The 19,155-nt window shown below is 40.8% G+C and overlaps 1 protein-coding gene and 2 long non-coding RNA genes across 3 annotated transcripts in view; 1 reads left to right on the top strand and 2 right to left on the bottom strand.

The window, feature by feature from the left end:
- LOC136257421 (uncharacterized) overlaps positions 1-18,532 on the top strand; it is a 34,898-nt gene extending 16,366 nt beyond the window's left edge. The window contains exons 7-8 of the long non-coding RNA XR_010701979.1: positions 18,194-18,268; positions 18,325-18,532. This is a non-coding gene — a long non-coding RNA (uncharacterized lncRNA). The remainder of the gene's footprint in view (positions 1-18,193; positions 18,269-18,324) is intronic.
- Positions 8,280-13,738, bottom strand: LOC136257776 (uncharacterized). The gene is made up of 2 exons (XM_066051083.1): positions 13,035-13,738; positions 8,280-8,593 (listed from the first exon to the last, which is right to left on the bottom strand). Exons 1-2 carry the CDS (start codon positions 13,688-13,690, stop codon positions 8,590-8,592), a joined length of 660 nt encoding a protein of 219 aa, XP_065907155.1. The 5' UTR covers positions 13,691-13,738; the 3' UTR covers positions 8,280-8,589.
- LOC136257420 (uncharacterized) lies at positions 14,456-16,323 on the bottom strand. The gene is made up of 3 exons (XR_010701977.1): positions 16,117-16,323; positions 15,281-15,425; positions 14,456-14,664 (listed from the first exon to the last, which is right to left on the bottom strand). It is a non-coding gene; the product is annotated as an uncharacterized lncRNA (long non-coding RNA).
- Positions 18,533-19,155: the final 623 nt, after the last annotated feature.

Here is a 19,155-nt window from a genome sequence, read left to right as displayed (position 1 = left end):
GAAGTTTTAAAATTAATTTGATGAAGTTTACTACTGACTAACTGTCTAATGTCTACAGACAATCACATCACAAATCATACTCATACCTATTTGATAAGAGTTACTCAGATTTTTATAACAGGGTGAATTCAGGTGACAATTCAGGTGAATTTTGTGCCAATTGACCAAGCGGCACCAAAATTCACCTGAATTGTCGTTATTAAAATTTTTACCATTAACCTACTACCATCACAGCCATTTCTTGACCGCCACCTTGGATTTCACATCTTTTTTCACCATAGCCTTTTTGAGGGCCACACCCTTTTTTTACAGCTTGGCTGTTTTGGATTAGATCTCATATACTCCACCTTGTTTTCTAATATACTCCACGCCTTCAGGCACAATATAACATATGCTCAAAATCTAGGTTTATCCAATCGCTATGCATTGTTCACGTGCAGTGATTTAACGAGCACGATTATTTTGTCACGTGAGGACGCATAGTTTCCATGGCGCTAGTATTATCGCAAGAAAACCAGCTGCTTTTGCCAAGCCTACAGCAGAAACAGCCGTGGATAAGGTAAATAATCTGAGTGTAATGTGAAATAGAGTCTAAAGCAGATATACATTTTGCTTGTGCGCTACAGCCCAGGCCTTCGGGTTTATAAATTTCATAGACTCCACATTGTGCCCATATAACTATTATTTATAGTCAGGGGTGGGGGACACTGGTTTTAAGAGATGTTTGCCTACAGGTAATGTAAACTTTTGCAATCAAAATTTTAAGCTATTAGAGTATCTCGATCATGCAATTACAAATTGATTTATTTTTCTTATTCAAAGTCTATGTAAAGTTGTGTCAGTCGGATCCAAGTGACAACTTTTCAAATACATATAGCCTAATGGCTAGGGTCACAAGTTTGTGCTGCTTCAGCATGTCGTAGTATGTAGCTACAATGCAACTGTTTCCTCCCCAGTGTCCTTGCAGTGTGAGGTGTCAATAAACTACCAGTAGAGTATCAAAATAACTTCACTTTGTGTAGCCTATCAGTTAAGAAAATTGTCAATAAACTTTGCACCATACCCAAGTGCAGTTCCAGAAATTTTGGTGACAACTTTGGAATTTTTCTGTTGTATACACAGGGGGTCTGGTGCTCCCCAAGGTAATTTATGTATCAAGACACATGGTAGTGTGTCGTGCTGCCCAAGAAGCCAGCGCGCAACACCCGTGAGTATATTGACAGGAAGAACAAAAACGCAATTTTCGCACCTCCGTAGGTCTGTGCTGCCTTGATGAAACAAGACGACTTTTGCTGTGGATACGCCCTCCTACTTCAGCACTCCACATTCTAAATTTGAGCAAAATCGTTTCACCTGAGATATGCGACTTCAAAAATTGGCTTAGTTTCTTTGTTTTTTTTCTTCTTATTTTTCTTCCTCTTTTCGCACACTTACAAAAACTGCTATAAAACGTGAACGCCATATCCGATTGCCTTGAAAATTGGCACACAGAAGGGGGGTTCAAAGGCACATCTCGGTACCAACTTTGACTGGAATACGATAAACAGGCAAAGAGTTATGAGCGATTATTCACGAAAAATAAGACCAATATGTTGTCAGGCCTATATACAGGATAAACCGCGTATGGGAAGAAGCTGAAAATCGGTGGGTGAATAGGTTAACTATTGAACCTCAAACCTTTTGTGGTTTGAAAGAAATCGAGCTAAAAACTAGGAAGATACAACGAAAAAACTAGCAATATGTAACAATTATGCAATCGAGATTAGCTAATAAAAAACGACTGCTTGCCACGCCTACCAGATAAACCGCTTGGGGTAATGCTTTGAAAATCGCTGTATAGATGGAGTAATCATCTTAGAAAGGCTCTTCAATGGTGTAGAAGAAAGACATAAAGCCACGGAGTTATAGCACAAAATCCAACTTGGTGTAGCAAGTGCGAAATCGAGATACTCTAATAGAGCAGTCATCCTAATAGAGCAGTCACCCTGAAGAGAATTCAAGACATCAGCTAGAAACAAGTAACCTGTATAGAGATCAGCTACAAACAAGTCACCCTGTAGAGAGATCAGCTACAAACAATTCACCCTGTAGAGAGATCAGCTAGAAGCAGTTTCCTTGTAAGGAGTTCATGCAACTATGGAAAGAGATAGTTCAGCTAGAAGAAATCACCTTGTAGAGTTCAGCTACAAAGAAACCACCATGTAGAGAGTTCAGCTACAAACAAATCGCCTTGTAGAGAGATCAGCTAGAAGAAGTTACCTTGCAGAGAGTTCAGCTTCAAAGAAACCATCATGTAGAGAGTTCAGCTACAAACAAATTGCCCTGTAGAGAGATCAGCTAGAAGAAGTTACCTTGTAGAGAGTTCAGCTACAAAGAAACCATCATGTAGAGAGTTCAGCTGCAAACAAACCACCTGTAGAGAGTTCAGCTACAAACAAATCTCAGATCAACTAGAAGAAGTTTCCTTTTAGGAGCTCAGCTACAAACAAATCACCCTGTAGAAAGATCAGCTAGAAGAAGTCACCTTGTAGAGGGTTCAGTTACAAAGAAACCACCATGTAGAGAGTTCAGCTACAAACTAGTGACCTTGTAGAGACATCAGCTAGAAGAAGTTACCTTGTAGAGAGTTCAGCTACAAAGAAACCATTCTGTAAAGAGCTCAGTTGCAAACAAATCACCTATACAGAATTCAGCTACAAACAAATCACCCTGTAGAGAGATCAGCTAGAAGAAGTTATCTTGTAGATAGTTCGGCTACAAACAAATCACCCTGTAGAGAGATCAGCTAGAAGATGTTACCTTGTAGATAGTTCAGCTACAAACAAATCACCCTGTAGAAAATTCTGCCACAAACAAATTGCCATGTAGAAAGATCAGTTAGAAGAAGTTACCTTGTAGAGAGTCCAGCTACAAAGAAACCATTCTGTAAAGAACTCAGCTGCAAACAAATCACCTGTACAGAATTCAGCTACAAAAAAAATCACCCTGTAGAAAGATCAGCTAAAAGAAGTTACCTTGTAGATAGTTCAGCTACAAAAAAATCACCCTGTAGAGAGATCAGCTAGAAGAAGTTACCTTGTAGATCGTTCAGCTACAAATAATTCACCCTGTAGAGAGAGCAGCTAGAAGAAGTCACCTTGTAGAGTGTTCAGTTACAAAGAAACCACCATGGAGTGTTCTGTAATAAATATATGTATTATATGTTATAGTTATATCCCAGTACGAGGGTGATATCATTGTTATTACACGAGTCCGAGGCGGAGCCGAGGACGAGTGTAATAACAATGATATCATCCGAGTATACGGGATATAACTGTTTTATATCCCAGTGCGCGGGAGTGCACAGAAGTTTACGGATAGTAAATTAAGTTCCGGTTTGAGTTCCTGTCACTGTGCTCAAGATTTCGTCCGAATTGTGAGGAGATTCTACTTCGTAGCTACAAGAGAGACCTTACATACTGCCTACAAACTGTAGCGAAGGGCGGTGTTATGAAGCAGCGGTTCCAGGTACGATTCGCCTTCGTCAGAAATTGGTATGGTGGTGTCGCGTGGTGTGCAAGAGAAAAATAAAGACCAACAAGTGGCTACCATAGTCCACGATAGAACGATGAAGCCAGAGGAAGTTAGTTCTTCACCATAGTGACCGTTGGGAGTGATTGCTGGAGCGAAAATCGTCACGTACTATTCTTGACATTTGTTAAACTATCCGGCGTATTGGTAACTTGTAGTGTTATTGTGTAAAGGATTAACAGTTTTATTGTAAGATTTAGGTAGTTTCAAGTGCTGTATTGGTGTGTTTTGTATCAATATTTCCTTATTTGGCTCTTTGTTCCATTGGTAAATAATGCCATTCACGGTTATTATGATGTCACGAAAGAGACTGAGTGGCTCCGCAACAGGGTGATAAGTTAGTTATCACTGGGTGATAACTAATATATCGCACAGTAGCAGCGCCGCTCTGTCTAGCTGTATGGTAGTTATAACCCAGTGCGGCACTTTGATACTCCCACGCACTGGGGTTTAAATATAATTTGTACATTTACTGATAAAATCAGAAATATTTAAAGTACATCTGCTTCATCTTTCTTCTTCCTGTGGTAAAGAAAAAAAGATAGGTTTAAAAAGTCCCAAAGCTGGCCATAGGCCGGCTTTGGGGTATGGGGTATACAAATACAAAAAGAAGTGAAATCTAATCCAAAACAGCCAAGCGGTAAAAACAGAGTGTGGCCCTCAAAAAGGCTATGGTGAAAAAAGATGTGAAATCCAAGGTGGCGACCAAGAAATGGTTGTGATGGTAGGTTAATGGTAAAAATTTTAATAACGACAATTCAGGTGAATTTTGTGCCAGACCAAGCGGCATCAAATTCATCTGAATTGTCGTTATTAAAATTTTTACCATTAACCAACCATCACAGCCATTTCTTGGCCGCCACCTTGGATTTCACATCTTTTTTCACCATAGCCTTTTTGAGGGCCGCACTCTGTTTTTACAGCTTGGCTGTTTTGGATTAGATTCTGTTATTTTGGTAGAAGTTTTCACCAAAAAGATGTTTAAAGCTGACATTTTAAACATATGTGACTGGATTTGCAAGAATCCCATACATTAGCACAAGCCTAATTTTACAGTAGAATGCAATAAATGGAATGGGTAGAATATTTACAAAATCAAAGAAAATCCTAAATTTTTTTAGCGCTTGTTTCACAATGGAGGAGGGTGATAACAGCAACAACTATGGTAGCATAATGATCCCCAAAGCAAGAGGAGTTCGAAAATCTTTGTTTTGTGTCAGTACTCCTAAATAATAGTTAGACACCAAGACCAAGGGAACTAAGTGATTTAGTAACCCTGATGGCCTGAGGCTGTAGCGTCCCAAGCACAGCAAGGGCGCTACTAAGGGCCAGAGGGGTTACTAAATCGCTTAGTTCCCATTGGTCACGGTGTCTAACTTATTTAGACTATGTTTTAAAGTATGTACCTTTATAGCCACAGCATGAGTGTGGGGTGAAAGAGCAATGCAGAACAGCGGAACGGTTTCTTCCTGAAGTCCTTACAGCACCCACAAAAATAATTATTCAACCAGTAACCACCGTAACGGCTAGAGCTACAGTACATATGCCGCTTAGTCTACTATTTGTCCAGAATTATTTGCGGGACACGGAGAAGAAGAGTATTACAGTATTATGAAGTACTGCAGTGTGTCTTTCGTGTTATAATTATTTATCATGTACAAAATTGCTTGAGGGTGGGTTACTAAGTGAACATGTGTAGGTGACTAAGTAAGCATGTCAGGTGACTAAGTGAACATGTCAGGTGATTAAGTGATTTAGTAAACCTGTAAAAGAGCCATATCATAGTCTAAGGAGAGAGAAAATATGAGCATTAGCATTCATTTGCATCACATTGGACGAGCGTCTCATCATCATTTTTTTCTCACATTTTTTTCCTTTGCCCAGCTTGTAGAAAATGCCTGGAAGACAAAACTTACCCAGTAATGGATTCACTTGTTAATGGATAATCTGATGGTGAAAGTTGCACCTTGGTAGAGGACTGCATTCAAAAATTATGAGTGTATTTAAACACCTGTAGTTTATTTTCCGTATTGTCACTGTACAAATCGATTTTTCTACTGTTGCCACTTTGAAGCACTGTGACCTCAAAAGTTCTTGGCTTCTAGAGCTGAAACTTCGGTTGACCATTCCTTCAGCTATCTAGGTAAAGAAAATGCAATAAAATGTATTTCAAAAAATGCACTAACATATGGTGTTCTTGCAGATCCAGTCACATGTGCTAGGAATTAGGCTGCTGATGCTGCACAGTATCAGGAGTTAAGAAATAGAGCTATGTGAAATTTGAAACATACAACCATAACACCGTAACTGGTCATCTACAATCTTTATGATACAGAATGCCATTCTGGGGGACTAGGAACACAAGAAATCTCCCTGGATCTACCCCTGATACCTCCAACAATTGCAGTAGGTTGATTTAGGCTACTGTTCTCCTTGTATAGCAGGCAGAACATTGTCGTAAACTACGTGAAAACAGCTACTTTGTGTACATACGTAGTATAGGGGATTTTTTCTTTGTAGCATGCGTAATTTTACTTTTTTTTAATTTTGTTTTTCTCAGAATCCATGCTCATGCAAACAAGTTAGATTTTTGCTGAGATGGTCACAAAATTTGTGTATTTGTGACCAGATCTATAACACATCATGCATAATCAAACCAATACTACTGCTACTGCACTATACTCTTGATTTTAAGCCTCAGAGACTGGTTTAGACCTTCCTGCTCTGGGTGCTGTGGTAAGCTGGAATGGCGACTTCTGGCCTCAGTTAGTAAGGACCTGGCTTGATGAGAATCTATGGTGCACAGACAGATGGTCTTTACATTGGCCAAACATTTTCTGTGTCGATTCTGCTGAAGCCACTACGGCCTGTAAACTTATATCTGGACTTCAAAGATGGTATCCCTTTTAAGAACTCATGATACTACTTTGCCAGCCCATCTCCTCAGATTTCCATTTTATTTGGTTGGAAATTGTACATGCAGGTACAAGTGCTGAGAATGTCCTGAAAGGTAATAAATTGATACACATCTGGTGTAAATTTCATATATGTAACTGAATTTGGGAAAATCAGTCTTATCTCCCATGTCGGCAGACGATTTTTCACCAAGAACACAGAGCTACATGAATAGACTATCAAATTTCACAATGAAAGTCAGTTAGACTTGAGTGGTCTGCTTTTGCTGGCTGCTTTTCCTAAGCCTAGTGACAATCTGTACATGTGGTGTGGGGCTTTAATGGAACTCTGGTCAGCCTGGGGATGGCTGTATGTGGCTGTATAGCTCCATGGTGTTGAATAAAGACCCGAGCTCTTTCATTTTAAGCCAGTTTTGAGACCTAAATGCCCATAACTTGGCTTAAATCATCCCTACACCTTCCTCTTCGATTTTGTAAACAGCCTCTTGCCCTCCTTCCATGTCCCTGCCACCCACCTGTTTTGAAGCTTGCCTGATACAGTCAACCTTGATTTATAATATCTAAATTGGTGGGATTCTTAGCTGTTGGCTACTTGTACAGCGGATGCTCTGGATGGTAAGGAATTGGTGTAAAACATGTGAAATTTGGTATGCATAACTTCAACCATTGGCAAGCTACAACACACTAAACACTTAAAACCAGCATTTCTTGATACTTTTAAATAGGAAATAAGACTGGCTTTCCGTTACTGGGTTACATGTTTACTCACAACCCTCATTTACCTTGAATAACTGATATACAATTTAGATTGATTTTCCAAAACCCAATCATGTAGAAAGTATAGCAATGTAACTGTACATAGCAACATCAATATATAAAGGGTATGAATGATAGAATGGCATGAATGATAGAACTTACAATGAACGGTCCATTACTCAGACTCAAGATTAAAACTATACACCATCTAATATGCCTGCTTATGGAAAATTCGAAAATCTTTGTTTTGTTTTTGTAGCTCGAACAGTATGCATGTCACATGTGTTTGTTACGATATGGTAAACATAAACAAGATCATCATCATTTATTCAACTAAACCGCCTTCATACCCAGATGTGTAAGTGACACACTATACTTTGGTTGATTTACTAGTCCATGGTGAACATTTAAGCCAAAGTCCAATGTTGTAGACTAATACAAACAGAAGATATGGATGCCAATGTAGTTTATTTTCAGTGTAGTTGTTGTATAGATCAATTGTCTTGGTCTTCCTACTGTTTTAATATAATTATACATAGTTTTGCTATCTAAGGCAACTTACAATATGTGACCAGATTTTACAAAGCCGATCCAAATCGCAAAATCAAAGCAACACCACTAGTGGATAGCTACACTTTCATACTACTAGTTTTGACCCTCAACATTAATAGCAGTACTGTATGGTAGGTTTGGAATTTTGTGTCCAAAAATATAAAAACCAGTCTTAATATTCCAGTTTGTCAGTATTGGTTAGGCATAATCAAGCCATAATGCTTCCAGAGTGATCAAAAATCCTTTTCTACTGCATTGAATCTGTTCCGTATCTCAGTAAGTATTGAATTATAGAGGTTTCCCTGTACAGCTGTAGGCAGATGATGTTCTTTGTTTCATCGCTTTTTATTTTTATGATTCTATGTACTCAAATGTAAACTTTCTGTTGTTTTTTTTCCAATTATGTACAGTTTAAGATCACTAGTCTGAAGATCAGTGGGCTCCCTCACCATACTATTACCCCCACCACCCTACAACACATTGGGTTGTGCCGCCACCAAACGTGGGCTACCAATCATCAAATTTTTAAACCAAGAAAATTACAACCATAACACCTAAGTCAATAAACTACAACTACCGGTTGAGTGGGGGGCTTAGCTCCAAATCATAATAACCGTAAATAATAAATTTGTGGCTGTCCAGCCCCCAGACAACCACCGGGAAAAAACCTAGTAGGCTTTTCTTTTTTTTTTTTTTTTGCCTACTAGGAAAAACCAAAACAAATAGAGCTCCACTCATGTGTATGCAAAACCAAAACAAACAAGAAAAAGTCAACTATTCCTCTGCCATCCAGCCCTCAGCTACCTATAGTCAAGGAAAATCAAATATCCATAACATCACAGGGAGGGTGGGAGGGGTAACCCACTAGTGTGAACACGTGGCGTAGAATGAACTTTTCACGCTACAACAGCCTTTTAAAACCCTTGTCACGTGAGATGCTCACGTGACCACCAATAGTATTCATGCGGGAGCTTATTTTCTGTCTAATTCATTACATTCAACCGACAGAAAATACACCTCCCTCACCATACTATTACCCCCACCACCCTACAACACATTGGGTTGTGCCGCCACCAAACGTGGGCTACCAATCATCACTCTAGGGTTACAAAGAAAGCTTGTACAAGAATACATTATAAACCCAGCTGTTTGGTGACAGACAATCTGTGCTCTACTGAGTCATCCACATAGCCATCCTTGGCATTTTCGGACTTCCAACGTCCGTGACGCTTAAACAGCCTATCTGGCACACCTGCATTAGCTGCCTTAGTAGCTCCCCCAGAACGCAGACTGTGCAAACCAAAATCGGTCGGATTATATCCCAGCATACCGACCTTTCTTTTGAATTGCTCCCACATGCATGTGTAGCTAATACTGCCTGCCTCACGAAGGCATTCACCATTCTTGGTCCTACGTATCGGCCGGAAAAGGAATCTCTGCACCTGCAGTGAAGTATCAGTTCTCTGTAAATAATTTTCCAAGTATGACACAGGACAGGTCTCCTTTCCACTTCTTGCAATGATCACTTCATCCCCTCTCCTGAGCTGGTCCGTTTTGCTATGGGGAATCTTGATCACCATAGCATCCTGCCTGAGTGATATATGGCTAGTCTGGACATTGATCAATTCACTAAATCTCAGGAACCCTGCAAATGCAATAAGACATGCAGTAGTTAAACGCATATCTGACAGGGAGCCACTCCGCTTTGCATCTGCTACCATTTGCTCCAGCATCTCGACCTTTACTGGGGTTTTCTTGCAGACTGGCTTAGCTAGCATTCTCTGTAAGCCTTGTAACGTTGCCTTTACCAACGGGGAACCTACTGGGGATACCAACCCTGCCATTGAGTGTATCCAAGATAAAGCATTACAAGCCTCTTCTGCTGCTGATTTGGATTGTAAAGTATCACCTATATACTGGAGGTACAATGCAACATGAGCTTCTTTAGCTGGCACAACTGGCAACTGATGCTGCTTCGCCCAGGACTTCCACCTCCTGAATGCTCCCAAGTACTTTTTGACTGTGGAGCCAGCTCGACCATGTAGGACAGTATCCGGAATCCTCTTTGCCAGCTCCTGCAGAGCAGGGTCCTGCAACTCTTTCAAATCCAGCCAGGCTCCATGGGAGAATACCTCTGAAAAATATATAAGCAGACATTCGTGACCACATACAATTAGTATACACTCGTAAAAATTCTCAATTTATATAACCAGCAATACGTTACAATTATCGGCCTTCAAGGATTAACTGTTTCCCTGAACAACAGCAACACTAACTCACCTCACCAAGCTGGGGCCCTACCCTGGTAGAATCCCGACCGCACTCCAGGCTATGACCATACTCAGGTCATGGATCACCAGCACTCCAGGCTGTGACCATACTCCGGTCATATAACACCAGCACTCCGGGCTGTGACCATACTCGGGTCATATAACACCAGCACTCCAGGCTGTGACCATACTCAGGTCGTATAACACCAGCACTCCAGGCTGAGACCATACTCGGTCATATAACCCGGCACTCCAGGCCGAGACCATACTCAGGTCATATAACACCAGCACTCCAGGCTGTGACCATACTCAGGTCATATAACACCAGCACTCCAGGCTGTGACCATACTCAGGTCATATAACACCAGCACTCCAGGCTGTAACCATACTCAGGTCATGGACCTCACTCCAGGTTGTGACCATACTCCGGTCATAGAACACCCACACTCCGGGCTGTGACCCTACTCAGGTCATAGAACACCAGCACTCCGGCTGCAATCGTACTCGGTCCTAGAACACCAGCGCTCCAGGCTGTAACCATACTCCAGTCATAGAACAGCAGAACTCTGGCTGTGACCATACTCCGGTCGTGAACACCAGCACTCCAGGCTACTAACTGTTGTAAACAAGAAACCATCCTAACAGCTACCATTTGAGACGCAAGGCTATCACTGGGGTGTTAGGGACCCCTTTAAACAAATTGCAACCCGAGCGACCTTCTACAAACAGGCCTTCAACTTTGGGTAGTTCCCTAACTTCTTTCACAAACTGGGCTGGATTGGTCCCGTTGGGAAAAATTAGCGGCCAAAAAGGGGCTGAAACCCACTTAGGAATAACCAACGTTCCTTTAGCCTTTGTAATGCTAGCATGCTTTAACAGCCGCGGGACCAGAAACGGTGGGGGGCACCACCAATTAATATCCTGGCCCCAGTCACACGTGAAAGCGTCAATGGCCTCAGTACCCGGGCAATAATAACGCGAGTTGAAACGTGACACTTGATTGTTACACCAATCAGCAAACCTATCAATAGTGTGAGGCCCCCAAAGCCTGTCTAGTTCCTTGAATACCAATGGGTTTAGCGACCAATCATCGTAGTCAATAATTCTACTAATGTAGTCTGCTACTTCATTCTCCCGCCTAGGTATCCACTCTGGCTCTAATCGAATTCTGGCCACCACTGAGGATTCAAAAATAGCCAATGCCTCCTGCTGGAGGGCTGCTTTTTTGCTACCACATTGAACTATCCTAACCACATTTTGATTGTCTGTAAACCACCTTATCCTTTCATTTTGCAGCTTGGGACCAAATGATTCCAAAACCAAACGCACCGCTCTAAGCTCCCGCCAAGTAGAGCTTTGCTGGGCCTCCTCCTTAGTCCATTGACCACTGGCAATAAGGCCTCCATGCTCTACTGTATAACCCCCAAACCCAGTGTCACTTGCATCTGAGAAAACCACCCTCACTGCTGATGGCTTGGGCCATAAATTTTGTCCATTAAATTCCTTTATTTTCCCAATCCAAAATTCCACTTCACTTTTCGCCTCCTCAGGAAGCTGTAATAGGGCACACCATGATCGCCTAGTGTTCAGTGCGCCATATAGGCTGCGTGTCATGAGGCGTGTAACTGGGCCTAGAGCCATCGACATGGATATTAATTTGCCAATAGCACTAGCCAACATTCTAGCAGGGACAGTTGGCCTTTTCACCAACGACTGCAACAAGTCACAAGTGTTTTCTAATTTTGATTCTGGCACTACTATTTTACCCTTCTCCAAATCAATTTCAAAACCAAGCCAAATTAATCGTTTAACAGGTACCCATTGTGACTTAGCCTCATTAACTACAAAGCCAGCTTCACCCAGATCATTGCGTATCTGTACACTCACCCTTTTTGCCTGGTCCTCACCCTTTACTGCCACTATACCGTCATCTAAGTACAGGACAACCTTCAAACCTTGGCCCCTCCAGTATGCAATCAGTGGTCTCAAAAGTTTGGTAAAAGCATAGCATGCTGAAGCTAAACCAAAAGGTAAAACTGTAAATACAAAATACTTGGGGACACCTTTCAAGTCCCAAGCAAACCCTAGAAAAGATTGGTGCTCTTCAATTATATCCAAGTGGTGATAGCCTGATTTCAGATCGAATTTCATCAAGAAATCCCCCTTCTCAAACATCAAAGTGGCAATTCTTAGGTCTTCATATTTAAAATGGTCTTTACGTAAGAACTGGTTCAAGTGCCTAAGATTTACTACCAACCTATGCTTACCACTGTGGCTAGCTACGACTGATAGGGGACTACAAATTGTTGGCCTTGTTCCCACCTCTCTCACACACCTGTTGTTTACTAGCTCCTGCACACTGTCCGTGACAAAATCCTTGTAGTCCACGGTAGACTTGTGGTTACCCTGCTCAAACGGGGTAGGCATAAACTGGAGGGGTAACCTATAGCCATTTTGAATCCAATCAATTACTGTAGCTGGGGCCATAAGAACCTTGGACCAAAACAGGATATTTTGCTTAAGCCTCCCTTGCACGTCCACTATTTGTGGGCCTCTGGCCCCCATATTTTCCCATTCCCAGGATCTAGCCAGTTCCCACTCATTCTCAAAGCTGGCAGAGCCTAACCCAAAACTGTCTAGGGGTTCAGGAGGGACATGCTCACTGTCCAGAGCTTCTTGCCCACCACATGCCCCAGCAGGCCCAGTTGTAGTAAGTTCAAGGCCATCAACACTTGGAATTGGGTTTTCACTACTTTGTGAAGGTGTCTTATCAACACCTTCTTTGTACTCAGTTAGTTTGCAATTTTGCTGAGCTGTCTCATCAACACCCTTTTTCAGTCCTATGTTATGAGCCACCCCTTGACTCTGGGAGTCCTTTACTCCACTCTGACATTGACCCACAGAATCAACACTACATGTTGTAACACTTATGTCGCCAACGGCACCAACACATGATTGACCAAAAGGATACGGTTGCTGATTCCTGGGACAACTCCTTGCTAAGTGGCCCATCTGCGAGCAACTGTAGCAGGGCCCAATTGGTCTTGTCACGGTCCTTGGTCCTGGTGGCATCCTGGCAGCACCCTCATTGGACCTCGGTGCCTCCTCTCTCCTGGGCTTCTTTCTGCTGGCCGGCCCACCAGACGCTGCACGTTTACGCTTGGCGTCCCTCTCTTTCCGAGCACGGTACAGCCGCTTCTCGTCGTCCGAATTATCCGCAAGCTCATCGGCCTCATATTCGGCGACTACTCCCCAATCCGAACGATCAGCAATTCTGATGTGTTTTTGACGAACACGGATCTCCTCATCACCTTGCTCCAGTTCAGCTTTTGCTTGCTCCAGAGCTCGCTGGGAAGGCTCGTCGGTTGCTGTTATCTTCTCCAGCTGCTTTTTGGCAGCTTGCACGTGGTCGTCTATCTTGTCATTAAAGACGAACTGGGCTTCACAACCCTTTTTCTTAAACGTGTGCGTCTTGCGAGTGAGTTTCTCCATGACGCTTTGGGAACATGCCGCTTGGGATGCGACCATCTCCTGACGGAATTCGCTGAACTTGGCGGCAAACTGCTCCCCGATGGTCGTCGAGACTGCACTAGCAATCTGCCGTACTTGTTCTTCTTCCATCGACATCTGTTGAAAAGAACTGTCTAAAAAACCAAAAGGTAACCCACTAGTGTGAACACGTGGCGTAGAATGAACTTTTCACGTTACAACAGCCTTTTAAAACCCTTGTCACGTGAGATGCTCACGTGACCACCAATAGTATTCATGCGGGAGCTTATTTTCTGTCTAATTCATTACATTCAACCGACAGAAAATACACTTCTGTATATGTCACCTAATTTTAGGAAACTGTTGATGTACACACAGTAGCAGTTTTGTAACAAAGTTCATCATTTAACAACAATGGAAAGTTCACAAAAGAACTTATACAAGTGTTTATTGCCTCACTAGTAAGTGAGTTAAACCTCCAATCAATTAATACTAGGTGTTATCATATTCATCTGTCCATGGGGAGTTTTGTTTCATTTCCATACATGGATGTATAACCACATAACATATGTTTGTTGAAGTTGTGGGGATAAAGACATTTATAGTAAAACGTAATCCCTCTGAAATACGCGTATTTCTTGAGTTTTATTTGCAAGCGCCATAAAAATTTTTTGGGTTAATATTTTGCGCGTCTACCTATGCTGTCACTTTTATACCGCCGTCATATTTGCTACGTAGTTGCTATATTCACACAATTTTACGTACAGCCTGTGACATCATCATACTATCACACTTCCATTCAAACCTTAGCAGCTGGTCGCGTCACGGAGCTACATCGTCAATTTTGAAAGCGGGTAAGTTGTACACCATTCCCCTTGTAGCGTGGTACATTTCTGTATTATACACTTTACTTCAGTTTTAACACTGATAATTGTAAGAACAATATATGTACTAGCAATTATTACTATAACATTATGTGTCCAATGATTAGCAAGTTGAAAAAACACATCAAAAATAGGTAGGCACAATGACATCACACTCTCCATCTTCAAGTGGCAGTCATCCTTCGGAGTGTTGTAATGATCCAAACAGCACCTTAAGTAGTGTAGTCTCTGTGTGAGGAAAAGGATAGACACAAAATAAGATAAAAAGAGTGATACCACAGGTTGGAAGCTTTATATAATAAAACATTTTGGTGAGGTGATACTAAAAATGAACAGCATATTTGTAAGAAGCATTAAGAGAAACTACAATGATGGTGGCTATGCACCTGAATGGCTAAAGCCAAAAGATCAAGGCCAGTGCAGCATCCCCACAACCAGATGGCAATTAGTAATTATATATCTGAATGCAAAAGTTCAATGTCAGCGGACACCTCCATGTACTTTAAAGCTGACTTACTTATCTGAGTTTTATCAAAGCTATTACTGTCTAAGTCTTGCTGTCATACATACAATATACCAAATAAAGTTACAATTCTGGTAGAGCTGTCCCTAAAGCTGTTGTTTTCAATTGGGACTTTAAGTCCCAGTGCACAATCAGTAACCAAACACTAAAAGTGACATCCTTATTGCATCACAAAACATTTTATACTTTAGCTGTTACGAAATGTATACAGCTGCAAAATTAAAGCACTGAAAAGTTCATACAATGAACAACTTGACAATAAATTGCAGTACAATATCAATGTTCAGACATTTACAGTGAATGATAACGATACACACTTACTGAATAAATATGGAGTGCTAGTTGCCGAGCACTCAAATCACCAGAAGGTTGTATTTCTCTGTGGGCTTGTCAAGTATACTTTTAGACGCATGCACAATGTGAGATCCCATTAGCAAGCAGTGATGATCTAACATCGGTGTTAATTCTAGGGATAGGGGATATTAAGTGTAAGGTGGCTTTTTATATAATTTACACTAGCTAGCACATGACATAGAAATGTATTCACAAGAAGTTGGGCACAGTACAGTACTTTAAGGGGAGAAATACTGACCAGTCTCTCATGGGCACTATATAATAATCACACACGCCATAATAGAGAAACACTATCTGTAGATACTAATACTGACACCACGTCATGGTTGGAACTGTGGTCCTGGGTCCTTATGTCAAAGCTGCACAAATTTACAAACGATAGCAGTACCATGGAGGAGAGCAACAATGGTTTTATATAATTACATTAAATTGGATATGGACAGACTAAAAGGCCCTCGGCCTATTAATTTTAAATTACTTGTAATGATTGTACATTGTCCATAATTTAATACCAATACTGAAATAATGTCAGCACAGTGAAGTAAAGGTTGCAGTGACGACACTCTGCAAACAGAAGCTATTACTGATGCTGAAATTGTTAATATTTTGTTAGCACTGTGCAGAAAATAGACCTAAATATGGAATATGCAATGTAACCATCTAGATGATGTGGCTACATACATTTATATACAAAAACATGGTACACTTTCATATTAAGGCTAGAGATGGGATAATATTAATACAGACGATAGATTACACATAGTAACACAAGTTGATCACTTTAAACGAGTTGTTCTACTCACCGTTTCTCTGCCAGAGATAAACAAACCCTCAATATTACTCAGGCCTACGGTGATTAGCCGCGATGCATTTGGATTTTCGTAAACTAGCACACGGAATAGACTTCTTAGCACTCCAGCCTTCATTTCACACCATCACCATCCAAAATACGTCCATGACTACACGTACAAACTGATGAACAAAGACGAAGCTCGGACACCATTTTATAATTTCCGGTGCAAATAAACATTTCCGTTTTAGGGGGATTACGTTTTGACTGGTTACGTACCAAGCATCTTTTTTCAGTGATTGCACCTTTTTCCTTGAACACAGAAACAGCTAGTGTACCTTGGTATATTCACAGATTCGTTGTGAACACATTAAGTTAATTTTCTTACATCATTGCATCATTAAGGTATGATTATTTTAGTGCCTGAAGATTATTTTCTCAATAGTTTCCGTACAAAGCAATTTATTTGCTTATCTGACAATCCATTTCTATGCCTCCTACACCAAGCGTTCATAATAAGTAAGGGAGAGAATATCCAGCTCAGCGTTGAAACCGGGTCGGGTCATCCAGGTCACCTTTTCTCTGGGTCATCCGGGTCCGACTTGGTTTACAGACTATCTGGGTCTGACCCGGATTGGATCATGTGAGAAACAAAATTGTTAGTTTTACGACGTGGAAACTTATTAACGCTAGCCGCACAGCTCTTCCGTGAGCCTCGCCCACTTATCGCATTACAAACAGATGTTCAGCCACACCCATTTATTTGTAAGTGCAGTCTGTAGCACAAAACCATGTCCGTTGCTATCTGCAAGCTTACATGGAGCCACGCCCACTAATTGATTATTGTACAAGTTGTACATAGTCTAGTCTTGCAGCAGGATACAGGATAAGTACTTATGTGAGCCACACCCACTTTAATACATCAGGAAATTGTAATACTAGGTATGCACAAAGCCACACCCAATTGCTGTCTGTAAACTCACAGTAGCTATGTGGAACAAAACACCCACTAACTGATTTTAAATTATAAACTTACTGGCTTAGTTATCACATAACTACTCGTTTAGTCAACAGGAATCGAATGCTGAAAACGTAGTCTTGCTTGCTCGAGACTACCCAAAACAAGCTCTTATCGCATGCCTCGATTTTAATTAATCTGGGTCAGTGGGTCATCCAGGTCAGCAGTAGTGACCTGGTTTCAACGTTGATCCAGCTCCCAATATAGCCTGTACAAAATCACTGTCAGTTAAATTTACCTTTGATCAAAGTAATACTTCTTCTGGTGATAGGGAAATGTTGATTGGTGTTTATTAGTTTATAGATAAGGTCAAGCTTTATTCTGTGAACAGGCTTATCTCACTAATAATTCAACAATGATAGAAACAAAGTTTTCGCATATAGCATTTAAAGAACGGTTTGAGAAGATTCAATTATGCCATAGCTTGTTTACATTCTTCAGGCTTCACTGTTTCCTTTGTGATCACCTAAATCTCTTAGCTGCTGTCATGCAGTGTGTGTTAACTCAATCTGTAAAGTGAAAGAATTCTTAATACAATCAGATTAGCTTAAATAGCACATAACTGATCGTCACACACCTTAATTCCTCTTGTAGTTTGATTCCTCTGATGAATCCCTGGCAGTGTGGTTAGCGAATAATAGTAACTGCTGGGCTGCATTTCACAGCCTTCTCTGTAGAACAGCAATTAAAAAACAATTTATTTGCAGTTTGCCAACATCCTTAGCCAAATTGTCATCCACCATTATTAAATTGCATTTCTTTCCAAACTTGTTACTAAGCAACCAGGGTCAGTTGTTATGCATGATAATTCAGTGCTTAATTGGCTTCTGTATTATAAAAATATTCTTGCTTATGATTTCATAATGAGAGAACAATTAGAGCAGTGAGCAAACAATGGCCACTCTGGCATAGAACAACATCAGCACATGCTGTATTACTGTTACTGTGTTGCCCATCACTGTCTGTGACTGTGTTATGCCTACTGTGACCATGTGTGTTATGTTGATTGTCACTGTGCGACTGTCACTGTGTGTTATCACTGTTATATCAACTATGTGATTGTGTTATGTAGATCAACTGTAACATGTATGTCTATTATCATCATGTGTTATGTCAACCATTGCTGTGACTGTGTGTTAGCTATCTGGTAAGTCATTCAGGTGTTGTACAGGTTGTTATATTGACCTTTGTTTATCTGACTAGAATCCGACACCCACTCAAGTTACTGTATCACACAACTCACCCCTACCATCAAACAGGTCATTCGTAACTTTACAACTAGTGTACAATATTTACTACAGGTTTTTAAGGGAGTTGAGTAGAAGATGCTTCACATCAAAAGGGTTTTACTGACTTGATCACTTATTCCAACTAATTTTGGTTGTTAAAATTTCAAAAATAATGAAATACAATAAAATGTTTAAATACAATAATTATATGGAGTTAACCCCAACCACATTAAATCGAAAATTCTTTGTCCAGCAGTGGCGTGTACTTCGCTATGGAGTAGCACTGCATATTTCCTGGTGTCCCGTTAACATTAAAGGAACGGACTAAGAGCCACCGCTCGAACGTGACATCCAGCAGCAGGTTACTACTACAAAAAGGTAAACAAGTAAGTGTAAGGAAAATTTTACATTTGAGTAGAATAGCCAAAAACCTATGAAACATGGAACAAGGTGATCTATACCTGCTATACCTATACTAGTGGACATTAAAAATTTTAATCTCTACTTCAATCATGGCTAATTATATCAAGACACACAGTAGTGTGTCGTGTGGCCCAAGAAGCCAGCATGCCACACCATGGGTATACAGTATATTGACAGGAAAAACACGATTTTCACAAATATGTGACCATTAAGCCAACATATACCACATCAAAGAAAAGAATGGAGTTGGCCAGGTTTATTAATAAAATCTTGTAATTAAGTTACTTAATGTGTGCCCTAACTATCATGCAATACTGAAAAAGTGACATGGTCATTTACTAGTGAAAAGTGTGAGAAGTGCCTCTGCAATTGATACAGTCAG

Source organism: Dysidea avara, chromosome 6, assembly GCF_963678975.1.
Source record: "Dysidea avara chromosome 6, odDysAvar1.4, whole genome shotgun sequence".
Classification (NCBI taxonomy): domain Eukaryota; kingdom Metazoa; phylum Porifera; class Demospongiae; order Dictyoceratida; family Dysideidae; genus Dysidea; species Dysidea avara.
This window is presented reverse-complemented; position numbering and strand designations above follow the sequence as displayed.

Coding starts and splice junctions, on each gene's coding strand:
- LOC136257776 (XM_066051083.1), bottom strand. CDS start 13,690: ATGTCGATGGAAGAAGAACAAGTACGGCAGATTGCTAGTGCAGTCTCG.